This window comes from Cupressus sempervirens, chromosome 1, assembly GCF_028749045.1.
Source record: "Cupressus sempervirens isolate cs-2001-9-10 chromosome 1, ASM2874904v1, whole genome shotgun sequence".
Classification (NCBI taxonomy): Eukaryota; Viridiplantae; Streptophyta; class Pinopsida; order Cupressales; family Cupressaceae; genus Cupressus; species Cupressus sempervirens.
Genome location: NC_143118.1, coordinates 430,754,010 through 430,776,582, shown reverse-complemented (window position 1 = coordinate 430,776,582; position 22,573 = coordinate 430,754,010). Strand labels below are relative to the sequence as shown.

The following is a 22,573-nucleotide window of genomic DNA, read 5'->3' as shown; positions in this document are numbered from 1 at the left end:
ATCTCCTCTCATTGTTTTAGTCAAAGGTCGACAAATACTGCTAAAACCTCTAATAAGCTTTCTATAAAAACTAGCCAATCTATGAAAAGATCTTTACCTCAATCGCACTCGTTGGAGTAGGTCATTCAAGGATAGCCTTTACTTTCTCAAGGTCCATTTTCAAACCTTCCACTAAAACTACAATTCTTAAGTACACCAACTCCTTCACAAAACTACACTTCTTTAGATTTATTAGTAGCTTTTCTTCGCTCAACTTATCAAACAGCTTAGAATATGCATCAAATGCCCCTCCAATGTCTTACTAAAGATCAAAATATCATCTAGGTAAATGATGACAAACTTACCCAATAACTCCTTCAGTACCTCATTCATGAGCCTCATGAAAGTATTGTTAGCCCAAAGGGCATGACTAACCACTCATACAATCCTTCCTTTGTCTTGAAGGATGGCTTCCACTCATCTCCTTCTCTGATGAGAATTTGATGGTACCCACTCTTCATATCTATCTCTGTGAAATACACAACTCCACTCAAATAGTCCATAATATCATCCATCCTTGGCAATGAAATTTGTACTTGATTGTGATCCTATTGATAGCCTATGAATCTGTGCATATCCTCCATTCTCCAGTCTTCTTTGGTGCTAATAATACTGGTACACCACAGACTCAAACTCTCTCGAATCAACCCTTTCTACAACAACTCTTGAACTTGTTTGTTCAACTCTTCACTTTTTGCTCATGTCATTATGTGCACTTCCTTGTTTGGAAAACTGGCTCCTGGAATCAAATCAATTTGGTGACTGATCTTCCTCACTAGTGGTAATCCATCAGGTACCTTATCTAACACAATATTAGGAAACTCTCTCAACAAATCTATAACTTTTGCAGGGACCTCCTCCAATTCTTCTTTACCATCTTTTGGGATTACAACAAAACACATATGTTCTGCTCATACCTTGGAGAAACTCATTTCTATAAAAAAAACAAAAAACATATTCTGGCAACACTACATACCTTTTCTTCTTTCTCCTTCAACTATTTCAACTTATGTTTCAATCCATCCTTTGTTAGAGTTTAGGTATTTGCTCGCCCATCATGTACAACATGCCTGTCAAACTGCCACAACCTACCAACAACATATGACATATGTCCATAGCTATGATATTGCAAAGCACCTCATCCTAGTAGCTTCCAATCTTGAACTTCACTAGGCACTACTCATTGACCATGACCTTGTGGTCATCTTGCACCTAGGCAATATGGCATGGACATAGGTGTTTCTACCTCTTGAGGTTCAAATTTGACCATCTTTTGTGACACCAAATTGTCAGCGCTTCCTCCATCAATGATCACATCGCAACACTTATCCTCACATTTGCACCTTGTGTGAAACAAACTCCTCTTTTGATCAGGTTCATTCTCACCACTTAGCAAGACTCTTTTATTAACTAGGACTTCTCCTCTTTTGACATCTGCAAAATGGGATAAATTGGCATCTTCATCAACATGCGCAACTCTAGCTTGGCCTCCAGTTCTTCTATCTGTCCTACCTCGGCATTGGGAATACTCAAATGCTTTATGCCCTTCTTCCCCATAGTGAAAACATTTTCCATGAAAACCTCCTCTTCTAGATCCTTTCCCTTTTTCTCTTCCTCTCCGATCGCCGTTATGCTATTCATGAAAATGATTGAAATTGTTTGCCTTCTTGTTATGACTGCTATTGTTTGTCTTATCCTTATTCTTTTGATCATCATTTCGGCCTCCATAAGACCATCCATCATATCTTCCACTATGACCTCTACTACTATTCTTATTATCAAAGTTTTTGCTCTGCTTCTCCTCAACTCTTAGGGAAAAATGACACATGTCCTCAATACTAGTCATTTGAATCAGACTCAACTCCTCCTAAATTCTTGGCCTTAATCCATTAAGATAACAAACAACTTTCTCCTTATCAGCTTCCACATGGCCAATTCTAATGAGAAATCAGTATAACTCTTTAGTATACTTTTGAATAGATCTTCTTGCTTGCTTCAACCCTTGCAGTTTCTTTAGCTAATCAAGCTCATAGTCCACGAGAATGAATTTTTACTTCAATTTAGCTATCATTTGATCCCATTTGGTGACTTTGTCCTTCCCTCTTCTAGTTCTCTAACTAAATCTTTAGCCACCATATATTCACATGTCCCTTCAATTTTGCCTTTGCAAACTTGACCCTATCATAATCCTCAATATCTTCATACTCAAATTATTCCTCCAATTCATTGATCCAATCAATCATCTCCTTTGGGTCAAGATTTCTCAAAAATGTGGGAACCTCAAACTTGGTATTTTTCCAATCTTGGAGATGGCCTTAAAAATCCTCTCTTCCTCTGGGTTTAGGATAACGTCTACTTCAACATTTTCTTCTTCATCATCCTCATCATTCACTTTCATCTCTTATGCCAAGATTTATTCTTTGGTGCATTTGTTCTTCGATTCTTGCATCTATCTCTGGAGGGATCTAAAAAACTTAGGGGTAACACCTACAACTCTTCCACCCTACTCTCTTTGTGGAGGCATTTTCACGCTTTTGTTGAAACCCTAGTGCAAACTGCCTCACAATTGATGATCTATCTACATGTTCAGCCCAACCACGATCTTGGTGCAATTGTCTCATAGTTGGTGATCTATTTACACACTCAGGAACTCTTGCTCTGATACCACTTGATGAAGGGTGCTCCCCTTAATACCAAAAACACATAACATAAACAAAGGAATAACAACAATTTGTGAGAACAAAATATGGGCTTCTTGTTATCATTGCAAATGCATAATCACATAATTTTAAAATGCAATATGCAAACCCACATGGGCACCTTCCTTACAATAATTTGCTACACATCACCTAAGAAGTTTCCAGACATCAAACCCTAATCCTTGAGATTGACTAACTCTAAAATTACATATAGAGTTGACTCGATAGACCTTTGATACTTATTTTGGAAATTTTGGTCGGCCCAACATTGGAAGGCTATAACTTTTGAACTGTTGGTTTGATTGGCTATTATAACCACTTTTTAGAATCCTCAACTTCTGACCTATAGGGCCTTGACTTGCACAAGCTCCAGTCAACCCCATTTTAGAGCCCATCTGAGCCCTCTAAGGTCTTCAATGGCAAGCCTAAAGTTTTTATACCAAAATTGCACACCAAAAATCCACAATAAAATCATGAATACTCATGATATGGCACTAAGCCTCAACTGGTAGTCTGATATATCCAAGATGAACATCCACATCTAAAATTAGGATATTTTGAGCTCGTATGACCGACTTACTAAGTAGCAAGCCTTCACAGAAAACAAATCTACATTAAGACAACCCTTATTCAAGAAACAAAAAGGAAATATTTTTGGGTGATGCAAGATTTCTCTTACACTCAAGATGCTCCTGCATCAACTATCTCCACTGCTCTATGTTAGAGAGGTATCTCCACTCCTATTAGGCACATTGCCTCTTCCAAGTGCACTCCTTCTTTAGAATCCTCAGCCACCTCTAATTCTTTGGTTCTTCTCCTCTTCTTTTGATCTCATCCTTTGCCCTTAATGCTAATTAGAAACACTTGTGGACTATGTCAAGGGCTAGTATACTTATTTCATCTTATATATTTTTCCTCAGGCCATTGAGATACCTGACCAATTTCTCTAACTCATTTTCTTACCTCTTGGCTCTCAAATTGAGCTTGTGAAACCCTCTAGTATAAAAATTTACATCCAAATCCATTTATTTGAGGTTCTGCAACCTTTTCTGCATTTGAACTTCATAATCTGTTGGCAAAAATTGGGTCTTCAATCTAATTTGCACTCTCCCATGAGGTTATTTTCTTCTTTCCTGCTTGTACTCTTTCTTCTTTCATAATATTCCACCACACTAAATATGATACTTTTAGTATTTCCTTTGCAACATTAACCCTCTTGTCCCCTGCCACCTTCGTGTGATCAAAATGATTATTCATGACATCAATCCAATCTAGAAACTCTTCCCCATTTAGGTTTCCATTAAAGATATGTAGACCTTCAAAGTTATCCTTATTAAGGGATTTAAAAGCATCCAAAAATAACTTTTGATCTTGAGCTACCTCTATCCCAGTAAACATTCCTCTTATAGTGTCTCCTTCTTTATCATCCTCAGTAACATCTCCCCATTCTATAATATTGCCTTTATCTTTCTCTTTCTTGGTTCCTTGTTCTTGTGCTTCAACTATCATTTCTTGGACCAAGTGCTTGATAACCTCTACGTTCATTGATTTTGGAGGCATTGTGCTAGCCTTTGATTCTTTTGGAAACACTAATTCTTGTGTGTATGACATACACTAAACTAGACACAACAATATTGACTCTGACACTAATAAAACATAGAGAGATTGTGGATTAGCCAAACAAACACTAGTCTTGTCTAGCAAGGTCTTAATGACCATTCAATGATTTTCTTGTGAGTATCCTTCCCAAATGCTTCATGTAGGATTTATCTCCAACCTTTCAAAGGTTCTTGATAGGAAAATCCAACCTTTCTTGTTGGAGTTCCAAACTGACTAATCCAATCAAACCTTGGTTTCCAATCCTTCCCAAGGATTACCTACCACAACCCCTCTACGAACTAGAATATGATCAAATTCCAACTTCCCATGGACGATGAATAAGGTCTCATTTTATTCAGACCCAACATGAGTCATTGGACCCTTTGGTTCCCAAGAAAGAAAACCCACAAGAAAATTTATGATGCAACAAGGCCTAGGGGAGATCTAATTCAATTAGCCATCCTAATCATGTTTTTGAGCCTTTTTCCCCCTTTTCTCCTTAATGACCCTAGGTTAAACTATAGATTCATATACCATTTTTGGGATAATAAACAATATCAAATATTTGGAGTTGTGTTTTAATCCTTAACCCACCTAACCCATGATTGGGCAAGAATAAGCCTAATTTGTTGTCTAGGACCAACTTTGCAAGTCAATACTAAAAACTTTCACCAAACAACTTACCTCAAATTTTGGGCATTCAAATGGGGTCTACAACTTCATAAAGAACCCTAATCCAACATTAGATTCCACAATTCCATCCTCCTTGCAATGTTATTAGTCTTCTTTCTCAACATCTTGCCTTACCACTATCCAATGATCTACCTAGGGCGTCACTCCAAAATTAGCAAATCGATCTTGACAATGTCAGAATTGAAATGAAACAAATGTATACATATTGTCCTAACATTCCAAGAAATGCCTTTTGGTTCCAACTATGGAATGCTAGGAAATGGCCATTTTGCCTCCAAACCCTAGGATTTTGAGGGTTTAAGACTAAGTTGGCTTCAAAACTATGACCCTTCTTACACACTCTACTTCACCACTTCAAACCACCTTCTTTAGTTAGCTAATTTAGTTGGCTTGAAGACCAAATAAAATGAAAAGCCTAAATAATAAGTATAACACTATCTACAACACAAAAACTATCAAAAAAACAAGAAAAATAGAGTAAGAACTTGCTTCAATTCTAGACGTATTGCCTTAATCGATCAACCACCTTCAAAATTTGTTGCCAAGGCCTTTTATCTAGCTCTTGGAATTGTTACACCTGATCACAACTAATTTTTGGGCTTGTTTGTGTGTTCTTGCGAAATTTGCAACTCTGCAACTTCACATTTTTGCGTCATTTGTGCTCATATTCACCAATAGATGGTTCAATACACCATAAACTCCTACTAACTCATTATTAACCACTAAACACCCATGACTAAGCATTATTTACAAAGTTGACACCCTTGGTATATTTGAGTCCAAAATTGATTAAGGCCACCATTAAGGGTTCCTAACCAAAACATGTCTTAATTAGGCTCAACCCAATAGGTTCATAGCCTCTAGACCTTATTACAACACCTTTAACACAAAGCACATCAAAATTGTGGGTGCTCCTACACCAGTAGGCTCTACCAATCGAAAGATGATGATGTTACATTAATAAATCTAAACCTTTAATTCAATACTTAGAAGAAAAAGCTTGATTGGTAAATGGTTTGGAAGAGATTTGAAATACGATGGGCTAGTCCATTGGTGACAAGGTTAGCGGGGAGGGATTCATAATTCAAGGTTCTTACTAGCAAATTTTTCACAGTGATATGCCTAATACAAGAAGTTAGGGAGGAGATTTTGAATGGAATTTGGATAATGCATGATTTTGGATTTTATATCTACATATGAGAAGTTGGCTTAGATCCTCTTCAAACAGTCATCCTAGTCAAGAATATTTTCTCTTGACATTTGAGTGCAAGCCAATTTTGCAAAATATCTACTAAATGTAATGAAAGCAACAAACACAACTATACCCTGTAAGATAATTTGTATACATTCCAAGACTTCAATTTTTCCATGATCACTGAACCATGTCACAACCCAATTTACCCTACTTAATTGAAGGAAGTTTATGAAAACAAGAATCTGATTCCTTCTTTAGTTAGGATTAGGCACCCAATAATGAAATAAGCCACACTGTACCAAAATCATATCAAACTCAACTTCTACTTTTAAGTTTTTTGGTCAAATCAATTTTTTTGTTCATATTCAAAAATCTAAAAAAGTTGTTAGAAATAGGCTATGAAGATGGAACATGTTTGGTGAGAGCCCTATTCTTGAGTACTGAAGACACCACGCTGTGTAACACATACATACAATCTACTATCATTACAACGAACTTGAGGATATCAACTTGTTATCATTACAATGAACTTGAGGATATCAACGTATTTTTATTACGACAAACTTGAAGATATCTTTCGAGGCAGGCTTCAAGCATAATAGACAAAGCTTCTCCAAGACCACAACCTAGAGCTAGACCGAACCTTGGATTACCACTTCTAAAAGAACGAAGAAGCTACAATTGCAAGCTATCCAAATTTTTTTCCCCTAGTTATTGTAATTAAATTCTATTTCTGTTTACTATTAACAGTTTAAACCAATTAAAAACAGATACATACCTTTGTAAAATCAATTTAATATGCACAAATCTTAAATACCTATTTAAAATCAATTTAATATGCACAAATATTAAATTTATAGACTCCTTCCATAGGGATGAACTCTAAATTTAAAAATCTAATAAATAGAAGTAAAATTGCATACTAAAGACGATGATTGAAAGTTTCAGCTTACACGGATACAAATATTCCAAGTTTTGCTTATTTCCTGTAAGAAACTAAAGTGTACCATAATTTGAATTGCGCCATCAGCTTTTCCTTTGTAAGTGATCTGCCATGGACGATGAAAGGTAATTTCTCCATCTCAGATACCCATTTTCATTTGCAAGTATACCTAGAGAAGTACTTGCTTTTTCAGCCGAGAATATTTGTTTGCTGTGTAAACTGTTATATCTTGGGTTACATACTCACAGGATACTGATTAGCTTTACTTACGTGGAAATGGTTACTTACGTGGAAATGGTTAACAATTAGTTTAAAGAAGACGAGTTCGACGTTCCTAGGCACCGATAGACTGGCCATGTAAGGTGGTTTTATTTTGGTTTCCTGTAAACCATGGACATTGAAAGAAAGAGAGGCTTGCGTTTTCTTGGTAGCCCTGGAGCGTGAAACTGAACTGAACGCACATAAGACATTATCTATTCATTACTTAGTAAACAGTAACGATCATTTGCAATCTTCCAAATCGCGGGAGAATCATCATCAATATAAGTACACCATTAGGCAATGTGGGTAGTTTTACTCTGGGTATAGTTGAATTGATAAGGTTAGGTTTCTGGTCAAGATGTTGATAGCGAGGTGGAAGCCCAAGGGATATAAAATTTATGGTGAATGGAAAAGAACCCCCTTCTAGGCGGTTTCAAAAAGAGCGTCTGAATTGCCAAATTGGCATTTGCTTGGAATGTGATCTAGGTGAAATGTCTATCGTCTTAAAGAAGCTAAGTTTGTTTGTTTTTATTTTTATTTTTATTTTTAAGATTGCATGAAGGATTTTAATGATGTTCACGAGATCAAATGGTCTAAGAAAATCACAACCTTAAGCTAACTCCAAATTTCTTTTCATGTCTGACCTCCTGCAACGATTCTTGACAATCAAACTAGCAGTTTGGTTAATCTTATCCTTCCCAAATAAACTGTGCATGCAGTCTGCCTTCAAACTGATTTCGTGCCGATCTATGACAAAGTGCCATTCAGTTTCGACCACACCCATTTTGCAGTACCTGCAAATTCTTTCTTCCTATTCCTCTTTGAGACTTTTTCTTCACCATATTTCCATCTGAGGTAATGAGAGCCTGTCCTCAATTGAGCCCCTAACAATCTAGCTTTTTTTAATAGGTGCTTCTAGGTAAGCTTTATCACCATCCCTTAGGGTTGGGTTGAAGACTTTGATGTAATGAGCCTCTTTCCAACCCATGTTATTTTTTTTTTTTTGATCAGTAAGAGGCCAAAGCCAAGATTAATTATTATGTATTATAATTAATTATTATTTTATTAAGCACGGGTAGATTCCAACCCAAGACCTTTGTGATAAGAGGCTCACAATTTACCGTTGTGTTGTAGGCTCTTGCCTAACATTAAGAAGCAAACAGCCGAAGCCTAGATTTATTATTGTTATTTGTTGTAATTATTTATTTTATGTGCTAAGCGAATTCTAACCCAAGACCTCCCACATGAGAGGCTCACAAGTTACTGTTGTTAGTTAATTGAGTTTCTAGATTAGATTGTGTGAAGATTTTTTTTTTAGATTTGTGTGAAAATCTTCACACAATCTAATCGAGAAACTCAGTTAACTATGATGGATTGTGGAAATCTGATCGCATTAAAAGTTACTGTTGAGTTGTAGGCTCTTGCTTTCTTTCCAACCCATGCTATTAGTCCACATGGCAGTCTGTAATTTTTTAATGACAAACTTTTTTATTTCCACATTGGTATTAAGGCATTCTTGTAACTTGATGTTCCACTTACTCAACCACTTTATATTTTGTTTCATCCATATTTTCTTCTTGCGGACCAAGTCCTCTTTCATTGCAATTTTGGGCCGTCATTGGTTATCCATTTTTTCCAAGTTTCTTTAAATAACTTATTAGCTGGGTTATTGCTGCCACCTCCAATGGTAAACTAACTACTTCCACTAAGAGAGTTTCATATGACACCAAAGAGTCAAATTTAAGTCTGCTTGTGATTAAGTATTTTTGAATCCTCTCTACTTGCCTCCGCCCACATTTTGCCATGCTGCCTCCCCAAACTTCACAGCCATAAAGGACAACCGGCGTGACTAGTAAACGAATAAGAGTTTTCTTGATTTTCCATTGTCAAAGCTTTGCGTTTCTGCATCAATTCTGAAGTAGGTATGATGCTTTCCACCCCCCCCTCAACCTTTTTTGGTTGAGTCTACCATGTAAGTCAATCCCCAAGTATTTATATTCTTTCACAATTTCTAACAGGTTGCCTTAAAAAAGGAAGGAAACATGCTTTTCCTCCATCTTCAAACAAAAAATCATTATTATTTTTGTTTTGGTGATGTTCATCAATGGGAGATACCCTGCAGAAAAGGGGTATATCACCCCTATAAACTACAGTACATCAGATAATTTTTTTCATGTGATTTGGTAACTCTGGTGCAACACATCCTTTGGTAAGGACTAGACCTCATGACATCGTGCTTTATCAAAAGAAGCTCTCCCAATTGAACTAGACCCCAATCCATCGAAACCAGGTTAGATGGGTGCCAATTCTGCTAAATTCACAGTGGAACATCAGATTTTTAAAAAATGTTTCCCTGAAGTTCCAAAGCAGATGCCTTTTATTAGCAGTTGGTACTTGGCATTTTCATATGATGATTGAAGTGGTAATCTGTAACCCTTCGATAAATCTTATGCTGTCCTGACTTAAAGTCAGTTTCCTGGGTTTCAGGATTTACTAGAGTTTTTCTCAGGTGTAAACAATTCACACAATGATATGAAGGGCTATGTGATGTTCCTAGAGTAAGTTGTTGATTATTTTTTTCTGGTGGAATTTTTTTACAGAAGGGCAAGGAAGCTCCTGCAAAATTTCTATACAATGTACAGGGAAAAGTTTTACTTTTTACTTTTCATGTAAGGGGATTATCATGGAGGAAAAGGGTGCTAGATGCCGAAGCATTTTCTTTTTTTGGGACGCACATATCTCACATCGAGCTCAGAAGCATGTGACGCAGTAATACTAAACAGACCCAATCATTGCTTTTATTTGGTGACTTAGCAATATTTGGAAGCTTAAAAAATATCTAAATACTTAAAAATTTATAAACATAAATTTTTATGCAAAATACAGTTACAAAGCATAAGAAACGAGTCTAGAACATTGTTAGGATCTTCAAGACCTAACCTTCTGCTGTCATTATTTAATAAGCATTGTAATAATCATAGTTTAGTTATTCAAGTCAGGCACCTATTTTGTGTCCGGGGCTGACACTTGGGCATTAGGGTTGTTACAATCAGTTAATATAAGCATTGTGCAAATTTACCCTATATGTGTCACATGAAGTTTACCAGTATAGTGAGTTCAAATCAAGAGTGAATTTATCCAAGATGGGTTCTATCTCACAGGTTACTTTTTATGATGCTTATATATTAGTGCAGTAATGAAGACACCGATCATCTTGAATCATTTTTTGTATCAAAGCTCTCCTTTTAAGAAGGTTGCCCATTGAAGAGTTTGCATTGATTCCTTTTTATGATCGTATTTGGCTACGTTCCCCCGAGTTTCCGGGACGGGGACAGCAGGGGACAGTGGGACAGGCTTACGGGATGACAATTTTTTTTTTGCCCATTTTGGGGACGGGGAGGGACGGCAAATGGAGACGGTTATATAACAATAGGGAAAATTAAAATCTATAGAGAAATTTAAAATATTTATATGAAAACATTGATAAAGCATGTACTTATACATAATAGAACCTTAAAATATAAGAATTAGCAGAGTTCATATGCCAAATTTGTGTTGCTGTGAGAGTCAAAGTCTAATTTGTTCTAGAAGCAAAGTGAAAGTCCCTTAGGTGTCCCCAAGTCTCCGAGACGTTTCCAAGACGGGGATGACTGAATATATACTGGAGACGCGTCCCCAAGTAGCATTGGTATTTGCAGTTGTTGTGTTCATTGAGCATCCTATTCTTTTTCCATTATGTTTGTGTATGAATTAACTTTTTGTAAGGAGACTTGCAACCAAAATATTACCATTTCCACATAACCCATTATAGATCTGAAATTAATATGCAATTAAATATTTAGAATCCACATGCAAGAGAATAGACAACATACCGACAAAAATGTGACACAAGATATGCTTTGGAAAACCTTTATTGAGGGAAAAACCCCAGCTTTCAAAAGCATCCATCACGATGTATTATTCAACAAAATACCATTGCAATATAATCATGGAAGCTTTCAAAGCCATAGCCAGAACCAAACAAATCATGTGAATAAGCATGAATCCATACATCCCATGCCATGCTTCCAACTTTCACAAATGCTCCCATGGCTAACCTGTCAAATCTTGTCTTGCTCGACTTTCCCTTTTTGCCCTTTTTCCCTTCTTACATCAACAAGTACTATTGTGGTTGCTTATATAGTAGCAATTCCCACAAAACCACCAAGTGGTATTACATAAACCATGTGCTACCTAACCCATTGACCCTACATTTAATATTGGATATTTAATTATTTTTTCCCAATATTAAATAATTACATCAATTATTATCACAATGTTACAATACAACTCATCAAGTATATCTCATGGGAATCTCTCCATGTTGCATGTCCATCTAGGTGTTTCTAGGTGCAACATTACATAGTAAAATAAAATAATACAATATAACAATATTATGTAATGTGTGCAACACCCATTATCTCAACAATCTCTCACTTGTTATATACATTGCATAGGGACAATTTGTAGCCACACAAATGAACAATGAAACAATCCCTCCTAGCACATCTACCATTATGGATCAAAGTACACCGAGTGCTCCATCCTGGTACCCGCAATAAAATCAAAGTATCCAGCATCTCGAACATGAATGATCCTACCTTCTATTATGCCACTGCTACTAGCCATACATAGAAGCCATCCAAAGAGAAAGTCACCCAACCTATTACATAAGAAGATCATAAAATCCTATAGCAACAAAAATGCCAAGCACAAACACTTGATCCAAAGGTAATCACATGTATTTGTAGTTGTCAAAATATCCATAGCTGAAACATCACCCACAGTAAGTGCCAACCCATCCAACTATACATACCTCCAAAGGTATACCAAGTGAATTTCACATCACTGACATATCCATAACTTGCAATCAAAAGCCTCAAGAGCAATACCTGTCACATACACACCAAAAAGCTCCCATTTCAAAAGATAATGTCAAATCTGTAACTAATCCACTCACAACATCTCAAAGAAGTGAATCCATGTAGTATCAAAGACATCTACAACACAAACCATTAACCTACAAGAACAACTCTCATAACAAGTCTCCAATGTTCTCCCAAGTTCTCCACAACCAACAAAGGAAAGAGATAAAGGAATAACCATGCCATCTCTCACATGATATCCATGAACACAAACTAGTGATCACAATCTCTGACCAATATCAAATCCAATGTAAGTGAATCCAAACATTTAAGAAGATAACCAAGACCAAAGAGAAACCATGAAAATCATAACCTATATTATGTCCTTCTACGCACACCTCTAGATGTAAATTGTGCCAAGTAAGATCTCCTCTATAAAACCCCAACCAAGAAACCACAACAACACCCAAACCATACCATATAACTAATCATGCATGTAAGCCTCTCGCAAGAAGATCAAACTCATAAAACATTCCTAAATCAAGAAATAACCATTCCTAATGCAAAGAATGTGCCCAATATAAACCATCTCCCAAACTCAACTAGCATAACAACATATGGACAAGGAGACCCTCCAAAACTAATTCATGCACCATAATACTAGATCCATATTGATGAAAGATAAGCATAAACTGTAATGTCCCCATTTTAGCAGTTGACCAAGTGTGTATGCATTAGCTTTGTTCCACATGGTCCTGAGGGCTAACGAAGGGTTTAATGGGATCCTGGAGTGTTTTGGCCTAGTCATTTCCAGTTTGGGCCAAAACGAAGTTGATTTACTCAGTTTCAAGCATACTTACTATTTTTAGTAAGTCGGCAGGACACAGTGCAGGTCAATTTTGGTGATTGGATTTGATACTCCTTGGTGAGAGCTTTCTGATGAGCTATCACTCGCATTATTCAGAGTCCGATTGCTAATACATTTTAATGCATGAAGTTTTATTAAAGTAATGTCTAATTTAATTGTAAAATATTAAAGTGTTACTTTAATATTTATTTTATGGGGATGTGTACCCAAGGGAGACATAAGGGGTATTTTAATATATGTTTTATATATTACACATCTTTTATCCCACATTGCCCATATGAGTTGAGCGGACCCTTGGAAATAGAATAAAAGGAAGCATTTGTGGCTTCATTAGACAGGTTGAATATGAGAAGAAATTGGTGTGTGAGTTGCAGCTCCATTCTTGGCATTTGAGGACGTTTATCCTCTCTTGTAACATTCTAGACGTCATTCCCTTGGGGTTTGGCCTTTGGAATTCTTTGTTATTGGCTTCATTATCAGGCAGTTTAGTTGCATTTCCAACTACAGGCAGATTTGGTATTTTGCTCATATCTTCTTCACTACTTGTTCGACACTTATGCCGCTTTGAGGGAATGATATTAAGAAGGTAGTGGACTGATTGAAGGACAAAGTACTGTAGCAGCACTATTCATGCGGCACTATTCACGCAACACTATTCACGTAGCACTATTCACGTGGCACTGTAGCAGCAAGTTCGAAAGCATGGGCTGGAGTATTATGTCAATAATGCTGAAGTAATTAGTGAGTTGATAAATCTGCCATGTATTTGGTTTTATGAATTCTGAAAATAACATTTAATTGGCAGCAGTTCATTTCCACTTTGCATATTATTGTAGTTTCTTTCTTGTTTATGTTGTATGATACCAATTCCATGCACAAAACACAACAAACAAATAAACGTTTGATTTCCAGAGTTATAAGGGGTTCAAAATATTAAACGGAGAAATAAGAGGTTGAATGCAAACTGTTTGACATAATTCCTTTCAGCAATTTGGTTTAGTTTTTTGGGACATTCAGGGGTGCCCATTACATAAACATAATGCACCTGGGAGAAACAATGGCCTATACCTCTCAAGTAGTAAAATTGCCGAGTAGACCAAGAGTGGGGAATGAGAATATTCATCAAGATATCCAAATCTCCAACCAAGACTCATCTAAGAACAATCTCCTCTCGAGTCCATATCAGGTGAATGCCCCTCGGACTTGCTGCTAAAACCGTTTACTATCCGAAACAAATACCAATCCAAGAGAAATCAACATCACCATTGTCTCTAAGTATTCATGAGCACATGTAATCAATCAATCCATGCCAACACCAAATGCAACATAGCAATATCATGAAGTATTCAGCAAATGATTCATGATCAATGTACTCAATACCAAGAAACTAAACCAAAATCAATGTCAATATTCCAACCATGGCCTCAGGAACATAAACATGACAACATGATCTAACCATGTCAACCAAGCAGACAACATTCTTCATATGAACATACCATAACATGTCAAAACTCTAAACGCGTATCAAGAATATACCATGACATAATAATAAAACCATCCTAACACCAATGATGACATGTCAAATGAAAGCATAAACCATACCTTTACCAAGAAGCCCATGGATCCTCAAGATCTAACCATCTCCACACACCATGAAGAATCATCTACACATACCACGAAGAACCATCTCCATACACCACGAAGATAACAAGTGCACCATTCAAATGTCAAAGATGCTTCTACAACAACAAAATCTAAGACATCCTCCAACATTTGCATACACAATAAATATATAAATACTAACAACTCTTACTCAACTATGGTACCAAGTCACCCATAACATCATAAAATCCATCTCTTACATAAAGATCCTTCAGGTCTACACACACAACCAGCGTGCCAATATAAAGTGAAACCAAGATCTCCAAACCAAACCAGGAACTAATCCCACACTACCATCTCTTCATTATCACAAGCTCTCACTAAACTATGTATCCAAGCTATCCATGACATCATGATGAAAAAACAATCTTCTAACCATGAGAATCAACCAAGGTATCAAACCATCAAAGAACTCAAAATGCACATCATGAGCTCCTCAAAAGAAACTAAATAAGTATGGTCCTCAACCAAGAAGATATACCACCATAACCAAAGTAAGAATTGAAACCAATGAACATCAAAGATGTACCTATATATCCAATCATGTTGTGTCAAATTCCATGGCACCATGATCACATCTATGAATCGAACATATAACTCTCAAGGTGTCCAACCTACTAGCATAAAATAGTTAACCACAATCTTCCACTATGACTGTATCGGGTAACAACATTTTATCCCCTCTACGTGAAGATAAAATCATCGAATCATGTGACTAAGGGCATAGACAACCCAAATTGAAGCCACTAATCTGAATATGTATCAATAATGAAAGATCAATGGGCAAAGACAACCCATAACCGAACCATAAATGCAACCTGTAAGTATAGACCGCTCACAACATTGCACAATTTGTAGACCCAACAAGTCACTGTACATATCCAAACCAAACACTCATAACCCTATCATCATGAGACCAATCTGAAATACAATTTGAGTATACAATGACATCAAATCTCAAATCTCCAAAACATACATGTCATAAATTCACAATGTTACTATAGTCAATATATATCATAAACTATTCAAATAAATATATCACCTAATAAATCATGCCAAACTTGCACCAAATCTAAACCAATGTGTAAAGCTCTCTAAGAGCTTTTTGTTGACTATTTGAAGTCCAAAATCCGGCTCTGTATGCTGAAGTTATGTCCAAAACTGTGCTCAAAATAAACATCCGACTTTCAAGCTCTTAAAATCTGACAAAATGTCAAAATCATAGACTCAAATGTGCACCAAGTTGTAGTGTTCTGAAGTAGCTTTCCAACGACTGTAAAGAAGTCCAAAATCCAATATCTTGAGAGAAAGTTATGGCCATTTTGGCAAGATAGTCTTTTTAACATTTTGACTGCATTTTTTTAATAATAATTTTGTAACGAAAATTCTGACGAGATAAAATTTGATGGTCATCACGGGCTGAAACTAAAAAGGCTTTGCATTTTTTTTCAACATGGCCAAATTAGGGCATATTATATATCAAAATTTATGGAAAAGCCAACCTGGATCCTATAGTGAGGTTTGTTTTTGCCTAGGAGGTCATTTCTGCAAGCTCCCCCCTAAAACCCTCATTTAAATGAAATATTCCAAAAAAATCTTTTTGACCAATAATTTTACATGTCCAAAATCTACCAATATCCCATCATAACAGCAAATCCAAAACCCTCAGATCTACGATAAACAACCTATAAAATTCATATATTTGGCCCTTTCTTTCATTCTTTCATGCATTCCCATGGATTCAATCTAGAGTTACAACAACAAAATCATAGCTTTGATACCACTTGTAAGGAAACTTGCAACAAAAAATATTATTGTTTCCACATAACACATAATAGATCTGAAATTAATATGCAATCAAAATACTTCCATATGTAAGAGGATAGATAACATACCCAAAAAAATGTGACACAAGTTATACTTTGGGAAACCCTCATTGAGAGAAAAAACCCAGCCTCCAAAAGCATCTATCACCATGTATTATTCAGCAAAATACAATTACAATACAACCATGGAAGCCTTCAAAGTAATAGCCACAACCAAACAATCCATGTGAATAAGCATGAATCCACACGTTCCATGCCATACTTCCAACCTTCACTAATTCTCCAATGGCTAACTTGTCAAGTGTTGTCTTGTTCGACTTTCCTTTTTTGCCTTTTTTCCCTTCTCACATCAACAACTACCATTGTGGTTGCTTATATAGTAGCACATCCCACAAAACCACCAAGTGGTATTACATAAACCATGTGCTACCTAACCCACTAACCCTACATTTAATATTAGATATTTAGTTCTTTTTTCCAAATATTAAATAATTACATCAAATATTATTACAATGTTACAATACAACCCATCAGATATATCTCATGGGAATCTCTCTATTTTGCACGTCCATCCAGGTGTTCTTAGGTGCAACATTACGTAAGAAAATAAAATAATACAATATAACAATATTATGCAATGTGTGCAACACCCATTATTTCAACACTTTTGTAGTTAAGATCATAATCAAAATTCATTTTAAGGCTGCATTTCACAATAGAATTTATATTTTAGTGACTTATTGCTAATACCTATTGTTAGCTCTCATCTCACTATCACAAGATTTGGGTAAGTGAAGCAGTGGGCCACTATAAACTTTTTTCCTTGTGCCACATTTTTTTCTTATAGTAGTTGTCCAGGTTAAAATCCTTATGGCCTAAGTCACAAGGTTTAAATTCGAATTTGAGTTCGTGAATCATAAAATTCAGATAAAATTCGAAAAAGGTAAAATTTTGGAAAAAATTCGACATTAAATATAACTTATACAAATTTATTTATTTGTAAATATAAGTAATATATCCACAAAATTGTCAAAATACTTTGACATTGCTAAATAATTAAACTAAATATCTCAATGTTATATCAAAATAAAATATATTATTATAAATTGCAGTATTATATTAAATATCATAAAATTTGGGTGGAGTTTGGAAAGGTTAAAAATTCGCTGAAATTCGAACTTTATGAATGAAATTCGGCAAATCTTGTGACTTAGCTTATGGCAAAAGACATGGGCCACTTAGAGTCTTTTGGCCTGATGACACTTTTTTTCTTGTAGTAATTGTCTAGGTTGGTTAGAAGCCTTGCATTAGGGTTTAAGAATATTTCAAAGAGTTGTTAGTACTAGCAAAGCATAGTGTGAAGTGAGGTTGTAGAGGACTCACTTATACCCAAGCTTCAGATGACATTTGTAGACAAACTTGAGCTTCCATGTATCTTCAGGTATATTGGAAGACACTTAAAAGGTTTTGAGAAAATTAGCCATGGGATTGTAGAACACAAATTCAATACTAAGAGAGGGGGGAAGGGAGGTTGGGGGTGAATTAATAGTATATAAACTTTAGCCCAAATTTAGAATTTAAACCAAATTGTAATAGATTGCTTCAATTTAGACTTGGGCAACAAATAAACAAATAAGAACAGCACCAAAAGAACCAAAGAATGAAGCACAAAAGACAATACAAGGGAATACAGTGTGGAAACTCAAATTGGGAAAAAACCACGGTAAGAACAGCTGCTAGGATTTACCATCCTAATCCCGCTAATCCCGCCGTACAAATCTTCTGTCCAATTACAAATTTAAGGGCTCCAACCCTAAGGAATCATCAAACCCCTATCCTCTTAAGAGCATCAACTCTACATCAACACTGAATACAATACAAGAGAGTACGGTGGGGAAAAAACCATGGTGAGAACAGCTGCTAGGATTTATTATCCTAATCCCGCTTCACAAATCTTCTGTCCAATTACAACTTTAAGGGCTCCAACCCTAAGGAGTCATCAAACCCCTCTCCTCTTAAGATCATCAACTCTACATCAACACCAAATATTACTTTTCTTTTTAAGCACCAAATTTTTCACAAAATTCACCAATCTGAGATTCATCTCAGATACACAACAAAGAGGAATATGCTTGTCGTATGTTTTGATTTAAATATTAATCTGAATCAGGTAGATAAAACCAACATACAATCTTTACAAATTGAATAGAGTCACTGTCTGGTTATTGTCATTTACAAATTGTCTAGCATCATAATTTATTGCAGACATTGTATCTCTTTATTATTACGATCCAAAAGGACTTATTTGACTGCAGAATTCACTTCAATTCATTATATGATTTGTGAACTGTCAATTATATGTAGACACAAAGATCAAACAGTTCTGAGAAGTTAGGAAGTTAACTTTCCAACTGCTATCCTGTATGTTCATCGATGACATACACATGTTATAACCTCTGCCAACTTGTTGCATGGAAATACATTCACCATCAAAGCATAGATATGTTTGTCTGCACCAATTAATAAAATTGGCAAAGTCCCAATTATTAAACATGCTTTCAATGCTTTGTTTTACGGTTTACCACATGAAACTGATAAGACACAATATGCATATTGGTGGCTCCCGATAAATATTCGCAAGTCTGACTGAGTGCGTATGTGTCCAAACTATTCACAGATCAAAATATTTGTTTGTTGACACCAAACTAATTTAGGATAACAAGTCTACATGTCACCACAGGAGCATGTTTAGTCCTCTTATTCAAACTGGTATTCTTTTGCTTGTCTCGTCTTTTAAGAAAACAGGTTCTGTTGCACACCCGACTCCTATCGTGTTGATAGACATGCAGACATTATCAGCGATATGTAAAAACTTCATTCAGAACTGGTTTGATGCAGCCCAATAACCATGACAAAACATTTTCCAGAATCAGATGGAGGGATGGAGGGATTACGTATTCACATCAAACACAAATAAGAAGAGAGTCCTGTCTGTACAACAGCGCTTAAACATCATTCACAAAATCTCAAGGAATCAGCTGCAAATATATGATATCAGAACAACTGCAAATATATGGCCTGTAAGTATTGAATCATACAATTATTTACCCTTGTGACTTTAAAGAAGATATTACCAGGTTTACAAAACCTTCTTTTAAACAACAATCTGAGATTTTGTTATGAACATAAACTTCTATACAATTGGTCCACTTAGATTTCATGCCTGGATGAATACTATCTGTTTGAACCATACATATGCAGAACCTGTGAACTCAACATATATAGAATGCACCATGAATACTTTGTAAACTTTTATTATGACATCAATGACACAAGGATCCAACAATCTCCCGTCATTGATGACAAAATACATAGATCACCTGCAAACATACCACTACATACCACTGACTGATCTGAACCTGCATCCCCACTGCAAGTAATTGAGTCTGCAAACATACCACTACATACCGCTGTCTGATCTGAACCTGCATTTCAACTGCAAGTAATTGAATCTGCAAATAATACCAAATAACAAACTGAAATACCAAATAACCAGCTAGTTCACAACTACTTGCTCACAATTGCTCCTCCTTTGACATCAATGACAAGGGGTGGGGTATAAAAGATAAAACCAGACAAAACTACCCCTAAGTTAATGCCTAAGACCTTAGTGTGGCAAAGCCACAACGCCAAGTCTTTCGCGAAGATATGCAGAAGTAGCCGTAGAAAGAGGCTTTGTAAAAATGTTGTAGAGTTTGTAGACATGAATATTCTTTGGACTTAAAACTTACTCTAGTTTGCTTCACCTGTTGACATTCTTTACACACAATGCTTTTAGGCTTTGCAATCTTAGGGATGTGTTTAACTGAATTTAAAGAGTCAATCTTATATATCTGCACTTTTGTCGGGTGATCGTGACTTAGTTTTGGGAGCTGAGTGGGTTTGCACGTTGGGACTTGCTGTAAGAGATTTTTCTAAAATGCAGAATCAATTAATGGCTTATGAAAGATAATTTACCTTAATGAGCATGATAGTATGATCCACACTTTGTTAACTTCATTAGAGAAGTTACTAAGAATGGTCACCAAGTAGTTGTGACTTGACTTTGTGCTACAAAAAGACATAGCAATAGACTTTGTTGAATCCTTGGACTCGCGATTAATCTTTGATAAATTATCTAAAGAATTTGCAAAACCTTAATGCTCACAATGCTATGTAATACAATTAATTTCCTAAACATTTGATGAGTTTAGATTAGGGGGAACTTGTCCTTGCAATGGGACATCATGGCTTGGGAAACTCACCATCAACTTCATTGTAGTTTCTATAGCTCAAGCCTCAAAAACAATGGTTTCCAAGGGCGGAGTATATTTTAAGATTGATATGTCCTATCCTTTTATTATTATTGTTTCACGAATAATGTAATAAATATAGTTTGGTATTCTACTTGGGTATTTGTTTTCTATGTAGGGCAAACCTTTAGTATTTGAATGTGTTAAAATTTCTTTGTGTTGATTTATCCCATATTACAAGAAGTAATAGTGTATTAGAGTTCATATTAAATGAGTGGATCTATCCCACATGGGCTGTACCTCATAAGTCATTGGATGTGATGCTTATAAGTTATATATTGTTGTTGTAATGAAGAGAGGATTATCTTGAATCATATTTGTTATTAGATCTTTTATCTAAGGAAATTGTCCCCTTGAGGCTTTTGATACATTGCATTTGATTTATTAATTATAGTGGAGTAATTAATAGCCTGCAGAAAGGAAACCATGTCCCTTTGAGAGTCAATTTCACAACACATTCAAATACTCCTGCTAGATAAGCTAGTGGAGATATCTAATCATAGATAAAGAGAAAGAAGATTTTGATTGCAAAAATGGAAAGACTAGATGACAAAGAATCTTTGGTCCAAAATTGAGCATCTTAGTCGAGGATCCAACATGGCATGTGGATGTCTGTGCATTTCATTGTGGTCTCGTACAGACTGACAAAATATACTCAGATTTTGGTGAAAACCCAGGTTTGTACTCTAGGTAACTACGAAAGCACAAAATCGGAGATATAACAACGAATAATCTACAAAGCCAGGTTCGAACTCTGCAGCCCAGATTCGGGTCTGGGTTCACGTGGGTCCGGATTCACATCCGGGTTCGTTGGGGCGGACTATGAGTTCGTCCAAGTCCTTGTTGGCACGAATTTGGGTGAACCCAGGAGGACCCACAACAGTAGGGTCCAAAAAATGAAATAAAACAACTTAAAATATTGTTTTATTATTATTATTTTTTATGTAACCCTAAAAGGAGCCTACTAAAAAATATTTCAGTAATCCAATCTCTCATTTGCTCTCTCATTTTGGTGTGCTCATTTTGCAAGTTTTAAGAGAAGGTTGTAGAGATTGTTTGTTCCAATGATGAGAATCTAGATATAGTTGCAGCCGGGGATGAAGCCATCGATCCCTCATTGTTTGATGAGTCATTTGACCCTTGAAGGACATTTGATACTATGCTCATGTTACAATATTAAACACTTGCCATTTATCATTATGTTTCAAACTTTATTATTTGATGAACTACGCTATGTTTTGAAATTTCATTTTACAATTTAGTAATTTAATGTATGATTTTCTTTACAATCATGAACATAGATTAATGAGCTTGTATTTAATATGTATCTTTGACATTTGGCATTGATCAATGATTGAACAACATATATTCATACTATGAAATGACTAAGTTTTGCAATTATGCACGTTTCTCTTATTTATTTTGTATAGATAATGCATACACACACACACACACACACTCATGAACCCAAATGGGAATTTCTTTTTACCTGAATCCATAAACCTGAACTTGAACCCGGATCCATCCCCGAA

At 35.8% G+C, this 22,573-nt stretch overlaps 1 protein-coding gene across 3 annotated transcripts in view; it reads left to right on the top strand.

Annotated features, from left to right (window-relative positions):
• Positions 1–7,140: 7,140 nt before the first annotated feature.
• The window catches only part of LOC149578117 (S-adenosyl-L-methionine-dependent methyltransferases superfamily protein), a 182,842-nt gene continuing 167,409 nt past the window's right edge, over positions 7,141–22,573 (top strand). For 2 of the 3 annotated variants that reach the window (XM_089827589.1, XM_089827586.1), the window contains exon 1: positions 7,141–7,293. In XM_089827589.1, the coding sequence (XP_089683715.1) occupies positions 7,280–7,293 (14 nt within the window). In that variant the 5' untranslated portion in view covers positions 7,141–7,279. The remainder of the gene's footprint in view (positions 7,294–22,573) is intronic. The other variant, XM_089827592.1, reaches the window with a different exon arrangement.